Source organism: Miniopterus natalensis, chromosome 20, assembly GCF_054644295.1.
Source record: "Miniopterus natalensis isolate mMinNat1 chromosome 20, mMinNat1.hap1, whole genome shotgun sequence".
Lineage (NCBI taxonomy): Eukaryota > Metazoa > Chordata > Mammalia > Chiroptera > Miniopteridae > Miniopterus > Miniopterus natalensis.
Window position 1 is genome coordinate 15614449 of NC_142100.1, and position 18112 is coordinate 15632560.

The 18112-nt window shown below is 49.8% G+C and overlaps 1 protein-coding gene across 1 annotated transcript in view; it reads right to left on the reverse strand.

Moving 5' to 3' along the window:
• OSBP2 (oxysterol binding protein 2) overlaps positions 1–15714 on the reverse strand; it is a 93199-nt gene extending 77485 nt beyond the window's left edge. The window contains exons 1-2 of the mRNA XM_087828728.1: positions 15071–15714; positions 3308–3516 (exon numbers count right to left, since the gene is read on the reverse strand). Coding sequence (XP_087684854.1) covers positions 3308–3516; positions 15071–15714 — 853 coding nt within the window. The remainder of the gene's footprint in view (positions 1–3307; positions 3517–15070) is intronic.
• Between the last annotated feature and the right edge of the window lie 2398 nt (positions 15715–18112).

Consider the following 18112-nt stretch of genomic DNA (forward strand, 5'->3'; position numbering starts at 1 on the left):
CAGCTGTGGACACCAAATAAAGCTTTCCAAAATCAAATCTCACACTTCAGAAGCTACTTAAATAGCAAACCATCCAGTCCTGATTGCTCATCAGAATATCAGAAAACTCCACACCCTACCTCACATGCATTTCTCTAATAACACACAAGAAAGGGCTTGTGAATTCACAAATAAGAAAGAACTGTCATGAAAAGCTGTGTGGACCCCCTGTGAGCTCCAGTCTCTTTGGTAACATTGGGCCCTGCCCATCGCCAGTCCAGCAGAAAGGTCCCCTGATCAGCTGCCCAGGACATCACCTGAGGCCCCAGCCATCAGCCACCCCACAGCTCCATGTACTCGCTGCTCCCAGACTCCCCAGGCCTGGCATGCTGGGTGGGGTGGAAAGCATGACTGTGCAGTGGCCATAGCCTATGCTGGTGTAGATATTGTCTCTGGCGCTCTACCACAGCTGGGCAGGGGCCCACAGGAGGGTACAAGTGGGCTGATTCCGGCTTGGGGATTGGCAGGTGGATGTGCTACTAAAGGCAAGAGGCCAAGAAGGGCACAGGTACTGACAAGCTGCACGGGGGACCCACAGTGGGGCTGCCCAGCAGGAAGGGTGGGTAGACAGGAATAAGAGAGGGCTCAAGGGATGAGGGTCTTTATGAGCTGGAAGACTGATGTAAGGACAATCAGCAATGGAGACAGGAAGATGCGGCGGCAAATGGCAATAAGTCAATGGGAGGCTTCGAGGTGGGGCGTGGGCAGCCCTAGGAGATGGCCAAAGCCAACCCAGAACTGGCAGCTGGGAGCTGGCCAGGTACCCGCAGCCTCAGCACAGTGGCAGGAGGTCAGAGGTGAGCAGCCCAAGCCCCACAGAGCAGCTCCAGATGGAGGAGTCAGGCACACTCAGGAGACAGGCTTCCCTGAGGCCATGAGAGTGTCCCCAGAGAAGGCATGAGGGGAGATGGCCTTGCCACACACCAGGGTGGAGTGAGGTGAGGGACACAGGAAGGTTAGGGAGGGAGGACCCCTCTGGCGCTATGGAGGAACAGAGCACAGTAGCTAAAATAGCAGGGACTTGTGGGTTCATGTCTTCCTAAGAAACAGTGAGGATGATAAAAAAGAAAACTCAACTTAAAACCAACCAGCAAAAACACGGTAGTTGTCCAAATAAGCAGAGCATTCATGAGAGGCTCCGCTAGCCATCACCGTGATGTGGACACAGAGGACAACAGCCCCATGGGGGCGGTGGCCCAGGTGCTCACAGTGCCTGCAGACTCCAGGCCTTTCCAAACCACCAGGACAGCCAGCCTGGGCGGGAACTGGTCCCGTGGGGTCTTGGACCTTTGACCTCATCGCTTAAGGCATCTTCAGAAAGCACAATCGGCCTTAGGGCCAGGCTGCCTATTGCACAGCAGCCACAAGGCCAGGAAACAGAACAGAGAAGTAAGTCATGTGGCCTTGGGTCAGTAAGGGGCAAGGGTCAGAGTATGCCATCAGGGTGGACCCCAACCCTAGGGCCCATGCCTTCTATTGCTCTCAGTTCAAGTGGACCCCCCCCCCCCCCCAGCCTTGAGGGAGAGGAAGCAAGGTGGCCTCCCCAACCAGGCTGGTCTCTAGCCTCCCCTGGTGACTCTGGGCTGAGAGACATTGCAGCCTGACTGCACTCAATGCTCTGGGCCCCAGAGGATGCCCATCGTCCCTGAACACTTCTGGTCCTTTGCTCCAGCCATTCCCATTCCCTGGACAATCTTACTTCTTCCTGCCCTCCTCAGTCCATCTCCATGTTTCAAACTCACCTCCATCCCTCAAAGCCCAACTCAGGTCTCACCTCCTACAGCAGCCTTCCCTGGTGTCCTTCCCTCCCCCAACGCCAGCAGTGACAGCTTCCTACCTCACACTGGACTAATTCACCTGAAAGCCACTTTAACCTCTGTGGGAGCTGCCATGCCTTGTTTATGAAGTTTGAGTTGAATGGATGACATTCATTCCCTCTGAAAGTTTAATGTACAAGAACGTATACGGTGCAGAGGTCTACCAGGGGTAATTTTCTTATATAATAAAAATTGTGGCCTGGAAATGAGGTGTTCCTTCCTTCTACCCATTTTAGGCAACTGACAAGTTAAGGCCACAAATATAAAGCTAGAAAACCTCAAAAGGCCAAACTTCAGGTGCCCAAGGGGATAGTCACTACCAAAGGGAGCAGAGTTGGATGGCTGCAGCTTAGGGGTGGACTCCAGGAGTGCTGCCAGGCTCCGCAGAGGGCTCAGAGTTGGGGTACGACCGGCAGAGGAAGGAAGGGCCAGTGTCCCAGCACACAGACTCCTGACTAATAAGGACACTCCATCAGGAGTTGCTGACACACCCCACAGGATGACCATGGCCCATCCCTCTGAATCTACCGGTGGTATGTCCCCAGCAGGAGGGGATGGCGGCTGCCTTCCAAGAGACACAGCCCTCGGGGTTGCTGCACCACATCTGAGGGAAATACATATTGTTGGAGGTAGGTCATCTCGAGACAGTGATCATCAATAGGCTCTAGGCTAAATAAACTATAGTATATCCATGTAATGAAATCCTGTACTGTTGTATTTTAGGTACTGACAGGGAAAAATTCCAAGATATATTGCTAAATGGGAAAAAAGCAAAGCGGAAGACTGCACTTATTTTAAAACATAAATACATATTTAAATACATATGTAAAGACACAAGACTGGTAGCTCTGGTTGCCTCTGGGTAGGAGGCAGGGTGGGTGTCTGGGGACTGAGTCAAGGGTAGAATTCACTGCATATCCTTTTGAAGCCACTGGTTTATGAATCATATAAAGATATGTATTTTTTTAAATAAATTAAAGTAAAAAATAAAATGTCTTGCTCAGGATATCTGAGCTGGCCACCCAGCTTGGCAAAGGCAGCAGCTCTGGCTAAACGGTTTTCAGCCTCCACAACGGAACCTGGGAGAAAGTCTGGCCTGAGACACAGGGGCACGATCCTGGACTCCCACTCCTGGCTGCTGCTTCTGGAGCTGACCCATCGCAGCATCTGAAGGGTCTCCTCAAGGTAGGGACCGGACTCTTCCAAAGAAGGGGCACAAGCCTCGCCCACCACAAGTATTTCCATCCTTAGAACTGCCAGCCACCCCAACAACATAAGCATCTCACGGCTGAGAACGCACGGAGCTAAGTGGGAAGCGCCAACACACACCTCAACCTTCCAGGGCTGGGCTGGAGTAGACTGGGTCACCACAATCCCCCCAAATGCTTTCAAATCCCACTCTCTCCAGACCTACCACATTGCAGACACCCACTGCGCCAAGCACTCGCTACCTGAGTGGCTGTTCATCATGCGAACAGCCTTGGCCTTGGCCAGCTCCAGGGCGGTGATCCACTGCTGCCGCTCCACCTCCGAGCTGGCCTTTAAGTGGTAGGTCCTTGCCCCACAGGTCAGCAGGATACCGCAAGCATCCTCCGTTTCAAAGTGCGCGGTGGACAGGTTGATGGTGCCACGACAGGTGTGGGCCATTTCACCCTGATTTCTGTAGGATGCAAGAGAAGGTATGGGTTGAGGCTCCCAAACTCAAAAGCTCCAGACTGAAGAAAGCCTTGGGGCAAATTCTCAGAGTCTCAGACCCCTGGAGCTGGGAGAGGCCCTGAAGTCAGAGCTGGGAGATGATGCCTCTTGGGACTGACTGCTAAGAGACTTGGTTGAGGGGCTCTCAGAGTGGCAGAGGGAGGAGGGCCTCTGGTGCCATGTGCAGGGCATGCGTGCTATAGTCTGAGCCTCTGAAGACACCAAGAAATGGAAAAGGGTGACTGCCCAGGGTCCTGCTAGGCAGCGCAGACCTCTAACGTCACCGCAGGCTTTTTCCTGAGTCTCAGAACCACAGAGATGGAGCGGGGTAGGAACCTGCCACCAAAACTGAGACGAGAGACCCAGAACTCCCGAGGTGGACTTGGAGGCATCCCCTGCCGGGAGTGACGTGGGAACTGAGAGTCACAGAGCCATGACGCCACCATTCTCCTCTAGCTTCACAGTGAAGGCAATGGCTGAGCCAACACATGCTACCTTATAACAAGGGACTGTTGACCCTCTGCTGGTTACAAAGAAATCTACTCTACACCTGCGTGAAGAAACTTAGTGCTATATAAGCCAGACCCCTGCAGCAGTTTAGGGAGCCATACTCTCGGTTAGTGTGTGCTCCCTCGGTTTATGTGATGCATGAAACTCCCTCCCTTCCTCTTTTCCCTCCATCGTTTTCAGTAAAACTCCTTTTGAATCTGTTTCACTTCCTCTCTTGATTTCTATCTTTGGGGAGGGGAAAGAACCCCTTTGCTGGTGACACCAGGGGGTAGGAAGCTGCCTCACCCTGACAGCACAGCCTTTCTGCTAACACTAGCCAGCGTCAGTTCTGCTGTGTGCAGCTGAGTCCTGGCCAAGGCACCTCCCCAGAGGCTACATCACCCTGGAATGGACACCTGTGACTGCAAACAAGGTTTGATGTTTGCTGTTGGGGATCCCTGGCAACCAGGGCACACACAGGCCAATCCCACGCACTTGCAGAGGTTTTTAAATCTGGGTATAGAGATGCAAAAGGTGTGCTGGGAAAATACAAACCACAGACTGGGAGAGGTAGTCACAATAAATATACCCAACAAAGAACTTATATCAAGAAAAGACAAAGGACTCCTAAAATCAGTAAGAAAGAAACTAACAACACAATTTTAAAATGGGCAAAAGACTTGAACAGGCACTTCACAAAAGATGATATCCAGATGGCTTATGAACATATGAAAAAGTGCCCAACCTTATCAGTTGTTAATAAACACAGATATGCCCCATGATCCAGCAATTCCACTCCTACCAACTTCCCATCCAAGATGTGTACACCTGGCTACCAGGAGACATGTATGCAATGTCTGCTCTGCAGCACTCTCCCTGACAGCCAAACACTGAAAACAACCCACATGTCTGTCTACACTAGAGTGGCTAAACGCAAGGCAGTTTATCCATTTGGTGGTTTCCAAATGTTGGGCTATTATACAGCAATGAGAATAAATGCATTAGAACTACATATAACAACTTGTTAGAAGCTCACAAGTACATTGTTGAGCAGAAACCAGACACAAAGAGAATGTATTGTGTGATTCCACTTATAGAAAGTACAGTGGCCGGCAAACTAAGCTCTGGGTGAGAAGCCAAGACAGCAATTACCCTTGGGGGAACAGTAACTAGAAGGGGTTCCTGGGGGGCTAGTCATGTCTTATTTCTTCAGCGGAGGTGGTGGTTATTTGGTGTTTTCATTTTGTGAACGCTCCCTGAGCTGTGCCCTTACTTGCGTACTTTTCCCTGTGAATATTGTAGTTCATTAAAAGTTTATATCTAAAAAGAACTGGGATGGGGAGAAATCTTCCCTGGAAGTGGTGGCAGCAGCAATGGCTGGTTCCCAGGGGCAGCAGAGGTAGTGGTGCCTGGGGGGCAGTGTCTTCTCCAGAATGGTTCTGTAACCTGACGTTAGTCACGGATCTGGTTCCCCAGCCTGCCTTGTTCTCACCTCTCCTGAAAGGTCCATCCTCTTGCCTTCTCAGGGATCCTGTGAGCTCCTAACAAGCATGTGTGTTTTTTTTTGTTTAAAACATCCAGAGCTGGTTTTCTGTGGTTCTCGACTAAGAGCCTACCGGTACACACAGGCAGTGGCTACAGAAGGAAGGGATGTCGGAAGGCGGGGGGGCACTGAAGGAGATCTTACAAGAGACACAGGCAGGAGAAGCAGCAGTTTTCAGTTCTTCTGCCTCTCAGGCCATAGGGATGCTGCTAGGATCCTTCACCCAGAAGGATCCTTACTTAGACCCACTAAGTAAGGAAGCTCAGTTTATTCATTCTAACTGCTATATCCTGGCAGCTTACCTTAGAAGTGTCTCACAGGGATTAACCATTTAAGATGTGATAAGAAAGGTAGGAAGGTGACATCCCTGTTGCTGAGGCTAGGAGATGTAGGCAGCTCACTGGAGGTCCCAAAGGGGACCAGGCTACTAGAGCCAGAACCACCCACCCACCCTCAGCCTTGCCTCTTACCCACCAGGCTGCATGGATCTGTCCCCCAGGTTTTATCTGTACTCTCAAAAGTCCTCAAAGTTGGTTGGATGGCAGCATTCAGAAAACGCTCAACATCCAAGGTGGCCTGTCAAACAGAAGCATGCGCTCTCCGCAGTGTTTGCTCCCAGAGAGGGGGCTGTCACTATGAGACCTGACACCGTTTTATTTTGCTTCTGCCCTCATTCTTTGCCACTTAAAGTTTCCCTTGAGAAATGTTAAATAAATGTCACTATAAACTATACAGGAAGGATTTTTCTAATGTAAGTTTAAAAATAAAAATATAAAAAGAGGCTTGGGAGCCATTCGGGCACTGAAATTCATGTTACTACATTTTTTACACAGATGAAGAACGATACAGTAACTTATAAAGCACAGCACACCTAGCAATACAACTTACATCTAGGTCATACTTCACTTTGTATAAGAGTCTGTCACAAACAGACTCTTTTGGTCCTCACAAGGGCCCATGAAGTGAGCAAACAGACATTGGTTTATTTAGCAAATATTTATCGAACATATCCTATATGTCAGGCACCTGTAGGAGGGAGGGAGGGGAAGAGACCAAGAGAAGGTAAATCATGTGTCCCGGTCCACAAAACTGGTAAATAACAAAGCCGGAGCTGAAAATGGGTTTCTTTGCCACCAGCACAGGGCTCCTTCCATGGAGAATACTGGCGTATCCAACTAGAAAATATGTTTTGCTTTACTTGGTAATTATATTTGCTGCTTGCGAGCTAGAACACATGTTCCCTGCCCAGCTCAGAACTGACAAATGGTGAAAGCTCAGAGGCGATGGACCGGCTGAGTGAACCAATGCATGGGTGCTACACAGCAGTGGAACAAACCCAAGGATGTGACCCAGCCCTCCCCCAGTATGCTGATTTCACATACTGAAGGTGGGATAACAGGGTAACGACACCTCTCCCCACCAACATTCCTCATTGAAAATTCATCAGATCCTTTTCGTGGCTCCATCAAAATATCAGAATACCATGCACCATCCAGTGACATTAATGGTTGTTCCTAAGATTAAGTGGAAAGCTTGTCAGAGAGAAAGAGGGAACCAAACAGTATGTGCCCCCTTTTAATATATACCTATGACCCATTTTGCCAATAAAATTAATTTTTACTCTATCAAATCTCTCTCTCTGGGTCAGTTCTGGTCCGTGCACATCCACCTTACTCTCCTGAGATGCTCACTCTGAGGAAAGCCAGCCACTAGAGCTGCTCTGAAGCCACCATGCAAGAAGGAAGCCCATGTGCACAGCCCATGTGCACAGAGCACAGGGAGAAGCCCTGAGACTCTATGGAGAAAGAGAGATGTTCAGTCAGCCTCCAGATGGTCCAGCCTCCGCCATTCCACTACCAGCCACCAATCTGACTGTAACCCCATGAGAGGGCCAGAGCCAGAACTGTCGAGTCAACCCCTTTCTGAATTTCCAACCAACAGAACCTATGAGCGATAATAAAATCGTTTTTAAGCCTCAAAAGTTACAGAGCAATAGATAACTGATAAACCTAGTGTACATGGGCAGCTGACCTTGCCAGCTCTTTGAGTGTCTGACAAGCATCTGATCACAAAGGAACAAAACTAGCTTCTTGTGAAGCCTCCAGAGCCAGCAGTCCTACTGCATGGTCACTTGCAGAGCCAATCCTGAAGAGAGGTGAGCCAGGCAAGGGAGTGTCCTGTATAAAGGTAACAGGTGGGGAAGCAACAGTGAGGAAAGGCTCCCCAACCATCCCAGCTAACAAGAGTGCATGCCCAAATAACATAACACACAAGAGTGTCAGAGGAAGGATGGTTCCACCAGCCCGGCTCAGTGCAGGGGAATCTAGGCAGGTCAATGCTGAGATGACCTGGAATTAAGACTGCCCTGCTGGATGTCTGCCGCAATGAGAAGGGGTCCTCCTGGGTGAGGGGACAGCAGATGCAGAGATCTAGAGGAAAGAATGAAAGGCATGTGGTTTGCAGAGGAGGAATACGCTGAGCTGGGAGGAAGAAGGACCGAGGCCAGGGGAAGGGGAGAGACAGGGCAGATGAGAGGAGGGGCCTGACCAGAAAGGGCAGAGAGCGGTGAGCCCAGGGAAGCCACACACCACATTTTAGGAAGACAACACCTACTGCTGCTTCAAAGGACAACACTATCTAGCAGTTCCCTATGCAAGCTCAGTAACACCATCTGCCCTCTTCTTGGTTTAGGCAATGGCCCAGCAACGCAGATTAAATGGTGTGAGTCAAGACTGTTAAATCAGCATTAAATGCACAGGGCTGTGGCTGAGCATGTGATGAGGTGTCAAGAGGAGTGAAGCTAAGTGATCAGAACTCTGAAACCTCTTAAAAATGGAAACAGACTCAGGAAAAAGCCGCACTTAAAAGAAAAAAGCATATAGCACCCAGCATGACCTCAAAACTCAGTGACAGTTTGCCTCGCGTGTAGGATTAAAGCCACATCTCTGCGTGGCGACACCTGGTATATGATTCACCACACATCAAGCTGCCAATTTCAATTCTGTTCAGAGTGTTTCCTACCATCTCCTCCTCCCCACATGTCAGTCTCTGTAGTTGTCCAGGAAAGCAGTCCCATTTCCTCCATTTCCCCTTGAAATAAGCAGATACTGATCTTGGTTTAAGGAACCTCACACCCTTTTCACAGGTCTTTCTTTATTGATGTAGTTTGCCAACTACATCCCCGAAGGCTACAGGAGGCTTGAACACCCAGATCCCTGGGAGCTCCCCGACAGCACTTCGCCCGAACCTGCTGGCCTCTTACTGAGTGGCCAGGATGGATGCCTCCTCTCCCAAGCAGTGATATGCATGTCTGTCTCCCATACTGTTTTGTACACTGTTGGTCCTCAATAAATGATCCAACCAAAGCTAGTGTATTCTCACAATGTTCCAGACTGCTCATCATGTCCCAATCTTGGATTAACAGACCCTCCCTAAAGAAGGTGCCAGGGTCAGTATAGGCTGGAGAACTCACACCAGACATTCCACTGAAGTCACAAGAGTACTTGCAGATGAAAGAGGTCCATGTGGCAAGGGTACCCCAGTCATATGCAAAAGCCGAGCTACTGAAAGCTTTGGGGAAGGTAGAGATCAGAAAAGTATCTCAGAAGTAATAAAGGGCCAACTACATGGTCCACAGAGAAGGCCCTCAGCACACGGAGCAGCCGACCCTGTGGTGTGTTAGACACCCTGCAAGGCTGGCATGTGCTTCCTCTGATAGGAAACTAGGAAGCCACTCTGCCACTCAAAGCCAGGTGTAAACACTCACTCTCCTTGAACCACAGTGAAGGTCAGCCGGTATCCCTGACCGACATCACTGAAATCTGCAAGGAGGAACATCAGACCTGTGCAGAAAAGAACTCACCCAGCAGGCCTGAGACTGCTCATCCTTTGAAAGGCCTGTGTCCAAGCTTGGCCCTTGGCTGGAGTCTGGGGGTCTGAATTTGGGGAGCACACCCCTTCCCTAAATGGGAAGGGTGGCTGACAGCACCTAAACTGCTAGTACAAACAATGTGGTCTATGCTGAACACCTGCTTTCCTTCTGGAAGTCTGAACTTTGGCAAAGTGCCAGAGGGTGCCCACGTGACCGGCCCCCAGTGAAAACCTGGGCACTGAGTCTAACGATCATTTCACCTGTGTTATCACAACTTGTTGCTGGAGGAATTAGTGTCTCCTGTGTGACTACATTGGCAAAGGACCCTTGGAAGCCAGCACCTGGTTTCCCCAGACTTTACCCCAGGCTCCCTTCCTTTGCTAATTGTGCTTTGCTGTCATAAAGCACAGCTGTGAGCACAGCTTGATGGGTGAGTCCTGGAGTCCTGGTGGTCACTGAACCTGGGGTTAGTCTGCGAGACCTTGACAGAGGACCCCAGCAAGGAGTCTCCACGATGTGTGGTGGGTGGACACCTTGGCTGAATCAGAAGGCTGTTTGAGTCCCAGTGTTGCCCATGAGCTCCCACTTCTTCCTCCATTTAACAGAAAAATAAGGAAGAGCCTTCACTCCTCACCAAAACTGCAAACTAGAAATCACTCTGACACCTGCAGAGAACCCCACAGATGTGAGGGCCTATTAGCCGATTGGATCTAACATAGGGTGGAGGCCTCACCTCTGACCCATGGCTTTCCTCCCACAGGGTCTTTAATACTTAACATGTGCAAGGAAACCATCAGGCACACGTGAAACCACTTTAAAGAGCTAGGTCTATACAGACCACATGCACAGACTCTTGCAACCCTATTAAATACAAATGAGAACCACAGATATAGGTTACTGCTTCACAGAGTAAGCTATTTCAACACATTCAAATCTGTCAACATGAAATACCCAGATAATCTGCATTGCATAACTCTTTTCCAGCACTCCTGGCTTAAGCCAGCAATCTCCAACTTATTTCAGCAAACAAGTTTTGGTAATTGAAAACAAATTAAGAAAAATCAAAGTTGCACTAACATACTTGGCTTTCTGAAATCCCACAGACTCACAGGCAACTCTTTCATTCACTCACTCATCCATTCAGACTAACCAAGCTACCGAGCGCTAATCAGTGGCAAAGCACCACGCTAGGCTCTATGCAGAACACAAAGATACCACCAAACTTGGCCATGGTGTCCCACTGGCACAAAGCTGTCTACAGAGATGCCTACATATACTTCCTGTAAACTCCCAGTGGTTCTTGGATCAGTCAAGGGCCACTACGGGTATTTCAAATGGGAGAAATCCAAGCTGAGGAGCTAACACAGAGCATGGAACTACTGAAAGAGAATTCAGGGCCATCGGTGGGGAGCAGGCACAATAGAGAGGATGCACTGTCCAGAGCAGAAGCTGGAAGCTGGGACACCAGTTAAGCAGAAGGCGGACCTGAACCACAGATGCGGCACTAGGAGCGGAGAGGAGAGACCAAGGAAAGAGACGGGCAGGGTGTGGCAATTCCATCTGACGTGGGATGAGGGAGGGAGGAGGCAGCAAGCATGACTCAGAGGTTTTCAGCTATTCATGGAAAGAGAGAAGTTAGGAGGAGCAGGTTTTATGGGGAAAATTACAGTTTGTGTCACTAGACCTTGCTAAGAACATTGTTGTGCGTTGTGCTTCTCCAAAACATGCTGCTAGTCCACTCATGACCTCTTTGCAACACCCTTGTGCTATATGCTAAGAAAATATACTTCAAACAAATGTTTACATATTTTCAACCTGTGCATTCCTTTTCAGCCTCCTAATAGTCTCACAGTATAAAACACTGAATGATATTTCAAATTAAAGCTGAATCCAATATAATAAGGGCACCTTTTAGGGTGGAGGCCCCATCGGCCTAGTCTGCAGACTTGCACTCCCAGTTTCAAGTTTTCAGGGACACTTTGCAACTGGATAGTCTTTTTTATCTCCATCCTTCAAGGGTTACCTAAACCAGGGGTGGGGAACCTTTTTTCTGCTAAGGGCCATTTGGGTACTGAGAACATCATTTGTGGGCCATACAAAATTATCAACTTAAAAATTAGCTATGCAAAAAGCTCTCAGATTTATTGAATTTCGAGTTCCACTGGCAGTTGCCTTGGCAGGACCAGACCAAAGGATTTTGCAGGCAGTATAGGGTGCGCAGGCCCGAAGTTCCCCACCGCTGACCTAAACTAACATTGAAAACACTATCTTTTGGTGCACAGTCTCCATGAGAGTTTGCCTTTGAGAGCCAGTCTCACTAGAAGAATGAGTACATTATCCATCCTAGAGGCAACGATATCTTGTTGTGTCATCTTCTGTTACCTGGCCAACACCCCAGAAAGGATCCAGTTAGAGCATTGGCCTGCAAACCGAAGGGTTATGGGTTCGATTCCTAGTCAAGGGCACGTACCTGGGTTGCAGGTTTGGTCCCTAGCCCTAGTCAGGGGTGTGTGTGGGAGGCAACCAATCAATGTTTCTCTCTCTCACATCATGCTTCTCTCTCTCTATCCCTCCCTCCCTTTCACTCTCTCTACAAAAAAAAAAAAAGATCAGTGGAAAAAATATCCTCAGGTGAGGATTAACAAAAAAAAAAACACAGGGGTCCAGTTCACCAAATGTCCAGTGGTTTTCCAGACTTCCAAAATTTACTTTCGTTTGCCTGCAGCCTTCTTTCTTACAGACCCAGACAAATTACTTTCAGGCCTACCTTGCTAAATGGCTTTTATCTATAGATCAATCTCAACAATCAATTAATTAAAACAAATGTTTCTGTTTGAAATTATTTCCTGGTAAACAAATGTCATTTATAATGTCACCAAATAGACAACTGGTATACAATAAAACAAAATTTTGCTTAACTGAATCCATTTTGTCATTAATATGGATAAAGCTTATGTCTGGCACACTCTCTCCAAAATGACTTGCTGAAGGGAATACTTTTGAAAATTCCACACCATTTATGATCCGCCCCTCCCCCCAATTTCATGTAACTACATGTTCCCTCTAAGATAAGAACTGGGGATGATTTTTTTTTTTTAATGACAACTAACAACCAAAAAAAAGAAAAAGAAAGCTGAGCCCCAAACCATATTCTCCTTGTTGGTACCCAAATAGACAGGTGATTAAGAATGCCAAGCAATGGAATGAGCAGCTCGTCTCTTGTATTTATGTTCCTACCACATTGTTGAGAAGTAAAAGCCTGCTAACAATTACCCATTCTTCCCAGAAATTCTTTCTATATGTGGCAATATTTACAAAAAGCATGTTTTATTCCTGATAATATAAATATTACTAAAGACCAGCTTCTCCCTTAGAATAAGCTTAAGTGATCAAATGAGTTTCTCAAGCAACATCCAGGTCAGAAGTACCACAGGAAGCCACACTTAATGAGGAAAGTCTAATCCAAACCCCTAATGATTTTCTGTTAAGATAAAAATAATGCAAATTGAAATGCAGGTCAAGACTGTGAGATGCCACAGTATACCCATTTGATTGGCAAAGTCAATGCTGACAATATCAAGTTTTGCAAAGGATATAGATCCACAAAATCCCTTATTAACTGCAGGTGGGAGTATAAATTGGTACAAGTATTTTGGAAAAGTTTGGCATTATGAAAGGCGAACATTCACATTGTCTACATCCCAGCAAATTCGCCCAAGAGAGTGTCCAAGAAATTTCGTAGTCACCCATCAAGAAGAAAACTTAAAAGTGGTACACTCACATTCTGGACTGTTTAAAGTTGTCAAAATAAGTCCCCAAACATCTTATGCTGTAAAATACCCTTTCCAAAAATAAAATGCCCTAGCTGGTTTGGATCAGTGGTTATAGCATCGACTGGTGGACTGAAGGGTCCCAGGTTCAATTCCGGCTAAGGGCACGTAGTACCTAGGTTACAGGCTCGTCCCCGGCCCTCTCTCTCTTCCTTCCACTCTCTCTGAAAAGCAATGAAAAAAATATCCTTGAGTGAGGATTTAAAAAAAAGTTAAAGATGGTTGAAATAATTTTTTTTTTTTTTAATTGCATGTAGATGTAAATAAAAAGGAAAGAAAGGGGATGGTGACTAGGACTTGGGATGGTGGTTATTCTGCAGGGAGGCCGGTTGGTGGATGCAATGGGGGCAGGAGCACAAGAAATATGTACCCACATTTTCTCCAAACAGCGGGCTTCACCTAGTTTTTACAAAAAATTAGAGAGTGATCTTTCCAAAAGGGGAAAGGATCTCTCTTTGCTCAGCTGCCTAACTCCAAGAACACTATGTTCTGATTGATGTGTATTAGTACAGCCGACTGCCTGAGGGGCACCAATACGCCACATGAGAAGGGAATATTAGAAACACATGTCAGCTTTCTCCTCTGCCAGGAATTAAAGACAATGATTTCCATTTTGGAGTGGGAACCATCACTTAAGTTCAGTGGAGTTCCCAAATTCTCAGGGCATCATAGACTCAACCATCCTCTAGAAGCTGTGTTCCAAGAAGGCTAGGCAAGACCATATAAGCCCTATGGTGGGTGACCTGAAGGAACACTGCCTGGCTGAGTAAAGTGAGCAAACAGCAAGGCAGGGCCCTCCTGTGTGCAATGAAAATAGAGCAGTGCTTCTCAGACTATGGTCAGGAGCAACATCACCTGGAACTTGTCAGAAATTCCAAAACTCAGGCCCCTCCTAGATCCACTGCATTGGAAACGTGGGGGGGGGGGGGGGGGGGGAGATGAAGCACCTTGTGTTTCAACAAGCTCTTCAGGGAAATCTGATGCTCACTCAGGTTTAAGAACCAATGGTATGTAGAGTAATCTGAGATCTCAAAGTTTAAACCAACCATCTCCAGGAAACATGTCGAGACAATAGCCAATAAGAAAGGAAAGAAAGCCTTCATTCAGTATCTTTTTCTTTTCAACCATTTCAGTGTTAGCTATCCCACTACTGACCAATTTTGAATCCCATGCTGCTTCTGGAATAATAAAGGCCAAAGCAGGATGCTTCCTGAGTCTCCACAGAATGCCAAGACGGGCTCCTGAAGGGCAGGGGCTGTGTCTCATACATCTGGGAGTCTGCTATATCCAGCCCAAGGCCTGGGAACTAGCAGGCATCAGGAAAGGTGGGAAATAGAGTGACCAACTGAGGAGGGAACCATGAATGGGTCCCAAGGACCAAACAAGATTACTGTCCCCCTCAATCCCTAATATAATAATCTTAGCTCCTGAACCAGGAAGCTCCTTAATCCAAGGACTTTGGGTGGCTGACTAGCTAACTGCCCCATGTCCCACAACTACCAAGACCAGAAGGGCCCTGAGGCCCCAGTTCACTCCCTCAGGTCACCTCTCTGCTCACACCCTAAACCCACTTGGCTTGCCAGAGGTCATGTCCACAGGGGGCTCCCCTGCCAGCAGTCAGGGCCCACAGCCCTGGGAGGTTGGCTGAAAGCATTCTGCTAGAGTGCATGTTCCCAAATATCCCTAGGCTAGTAGTGGTGTCCTCCAACCCCGGATGCCCTCTGTCACCATCACTGCAGCATCACCACCCTCCAAACTCAGATGGCCCACGGTGGCACTTCCATACCTGTAGTAAGACAGCAGGCCGTTGCTGAGCACGAACCAGCGGCGCTGGTAGCCCTTCAGGTAGTTGGTCCACTTGAGGAGCCAGCCCTTGAAGCTGTCCAGAGGCAGCAAGGCCACTGGGGCGCTGGAGGTAGTGCCAGTCCCTGACATTGGAACCCCCATCCTCACCTGTCCTGGTCGCAGAAGAGGTGGGGTCTTGGACACTGGCTGCAGCCCTGACTCGGGTCTGGTAAAGGGCATGTTCCCCGCTACTGGCCCCAGCGCCGGCGGCTCAGACGAGGCCTTGGCGAAGTGCCCTTCCCCTACATTTGAGCCAGTCCCTTGCCGGGGCCCTGCCTCCGTCCCCAACCCCGGCAGCAGTTCCGATTCCTGTTTGTGCCTCGGCCTCGGCGAGGACGTCTTCTGGGACTCAGGCTGCGATCTCGGCCCCGGCTCCGCCACCTGTTCTGACACCGGCTTCCACTCGGGCTGGGGCACTGGCGGCGGCGGCGGCTTCGGCTCCGCTCTGGAGCCGGGGGTGGAAGCGCTCATGCTCGGCGCCGCCGTGTGGCACGACAGGCAGGGAACGACCGTGAACAGCGACGAGAGCCCGCGGGAGCGGCCGCCGCAGCCCCCGCCTCGGCACAGAGCGACCGCTTTCCCCATAGAGCCAGCGGACCGGAGCGCGGCCGGGCCGAGCCGGGGGGAGGGGGCAGCGGGAGGCGGGGGCGGGGCCGGGGGCTTCGCGAGCGCGCGCGCGAGGCGGCGGCGTGCGCGGGTCCCTCGGCGGTGCCCGCAGCCCCGTGCCGCCGGCGCCCGCTGGCTGCTGTCCTGCTCGCGCTCGGCCGGAGGGACTCGACTCCGGCGTCTCTCTAGCGTCACCAGCACCCGGCTCAGGGTCTGGCACTTGGAAGGCGCGCTGGAAACACCTGTGGGGCCAGAGCTTGGAGGGCGGGCGACGGGAAGGGACGGCTTCAGGCCACCGTCCCTGCCTGCGCCCCAACCCGTGCCAGGCTCCGGGGTAACAACGATGAATGCGGAGCCCGCCGGCTCCCGGCGCAGCCTCTGCCCGCGCGGGTCCCAGCGCCTGCCGTCCGCCCGGGAGGGGCTCACTCCGGAAACCCGGGAAAGCCGGGATGAGGTGGGCGGGGAGCAGGTGCTGCGCTCGGAGACCAGTAAACGCGCCCTTTGCGCGGGGGCCTGGCGGATGACGCTAAAAGCTGAGGAGGACGCCCCCCGCCCCCCGCGGCAGCCATCACCTGCCTGCGGGTCCTTTCCTCGGCGACCAGACTCTGTGGCCCAAAGCCACCGCCTCGCTCACTTCCTGGGCCAGCTGGTCTCTGGTTCGTGCCAGGGCGCTGCGAGTGGCAACATAGTTCGGCTCTATAAACGAATATAGAAAGAGTTTTTGTCTAAAAGCGGATCCTTAGCTTGCACCTACAAGATATCCCCGAGTAATTTGGCTGGCGGTCTGTGATGCTTCTGCAACACTCTGAGGAGTTTTGCGTGTCTGTGCACCTTTTCTGGGGAGAAGGTCTATAGTTTTTATGGGAATCCCAAAGGAGTCTGTGATCCTAGAAAGGTTAAACATCACTGATTTTAAAAGAATCTACCCTAAAGGGAAAGATCAATGGTTACCACACATCAAAAATACATGTTGAAAGGTTGGATATTGAGCTTCTGCCCAGACCCTTCCAGCTCTAGCCCTCTGGGCAGGCAGGCTCCCCTCTGTTCATTCCAACTCTTACTCTCCCCTTACCCAGGGTTTATTCCTAATCTTTGCTCCTGACAAGACTGCCTGTGCAGGTGTAGTAGGCAGTTAGATAGGCATGAGCAGAGCCAGAGGATGGGCCAGGTGCAGAGGGTCACCAGGGTGGAGAGCCCCAGGTGCCTAGCAACGTGCAAAACTGCAAGCCCTTGAAGGACCACTCCCTTAAGCATTAACCCCTGGAGATGACATCTAGGCCTGTGCTGTGTTTGAACTCCAGGCCCAGAAAAGCAGCAACACCAGGCGGAGCTTGCCCTGGTGATGTCAGCACCAGCTGCCATGACTAATAACCAGGTCCCAGGCTGACCAATCAGTGGAGACCATGACCTGGAGGGGGGGGGGGGATAGCTGATGAATACTCTACTGAGATCCTCCAGAGACCTCAGATAAAAAAGCATGCCTTGCCCCACCCCCCTTATTTCCCCAGGGTGTGCTTGTGCAACCTCCATATGTCTCTCCCTCCCTCTCTCTTCCTCTCCCTCTTCCTCTTCTTCTATCCCTCCCTTTCTCCCTCCCTTCCTCTCTTTCCCTGAAGCTTCAAGGGCCTATTCCTTTTATGGCCCACTTCTTCCATCTCTTTGACTTGCTAAGTAAACTTCCTCTTAGCCAGAACTAAAGGACTGAGGTTGCTGAACTCAGGTTAACACCTGGTGCCATTTTTCCACCACTAACACAGGGACCAGCCTCCCACATGAAGTGATGGCAGGAGTTGAAAAGACTGGGAGATTCTAGATTCAAGAGTATCTTAGGAGGTACAGATACTCCCCTAAGCAGAAGTCCCTGACATCTTTGCTGGTAACTTTGGACCCCTTCCTGGGGCACCTGCCCCTGAATGTGGTCTTACCTGCAGTTTTGCTTTGAGCTTTGGAATCTCAGACCCGCCCACCTTGGTCTGTCCCATAAGTATAAAGGTGGTCCTCAAACACCCCAAGAAAAAGCGATTGTATCTGGGTGCAAGGTAGAAGAGAACTGGGCAACTGGGGAATGGAGTGGGGTGTTTGCTTTCCACTTATACCCTTTTGAACCTTGGAACTATTTAAAAAATGTTTAGGCATGGCCGGGCGTGGCTCAGCTGTTGAGCGTCAACTTAGGATCCCGGAGATCACAGTTTGATTCCCAGTGAGGGCACATGCCTGGGTTGCAGGCTTTAAAAAAAAAAAAAATGTTTAAAATCATTCTGGGGAAACTTATTAGAAATTTAGTTTCCATCCCCTTCTCCCTGGGATTCTGAGTCAGTAGGTCTGAGGTGGAAGCCAGGAGCGTGCATTTTAATGAGTACCCTAGGCATTTCTGATG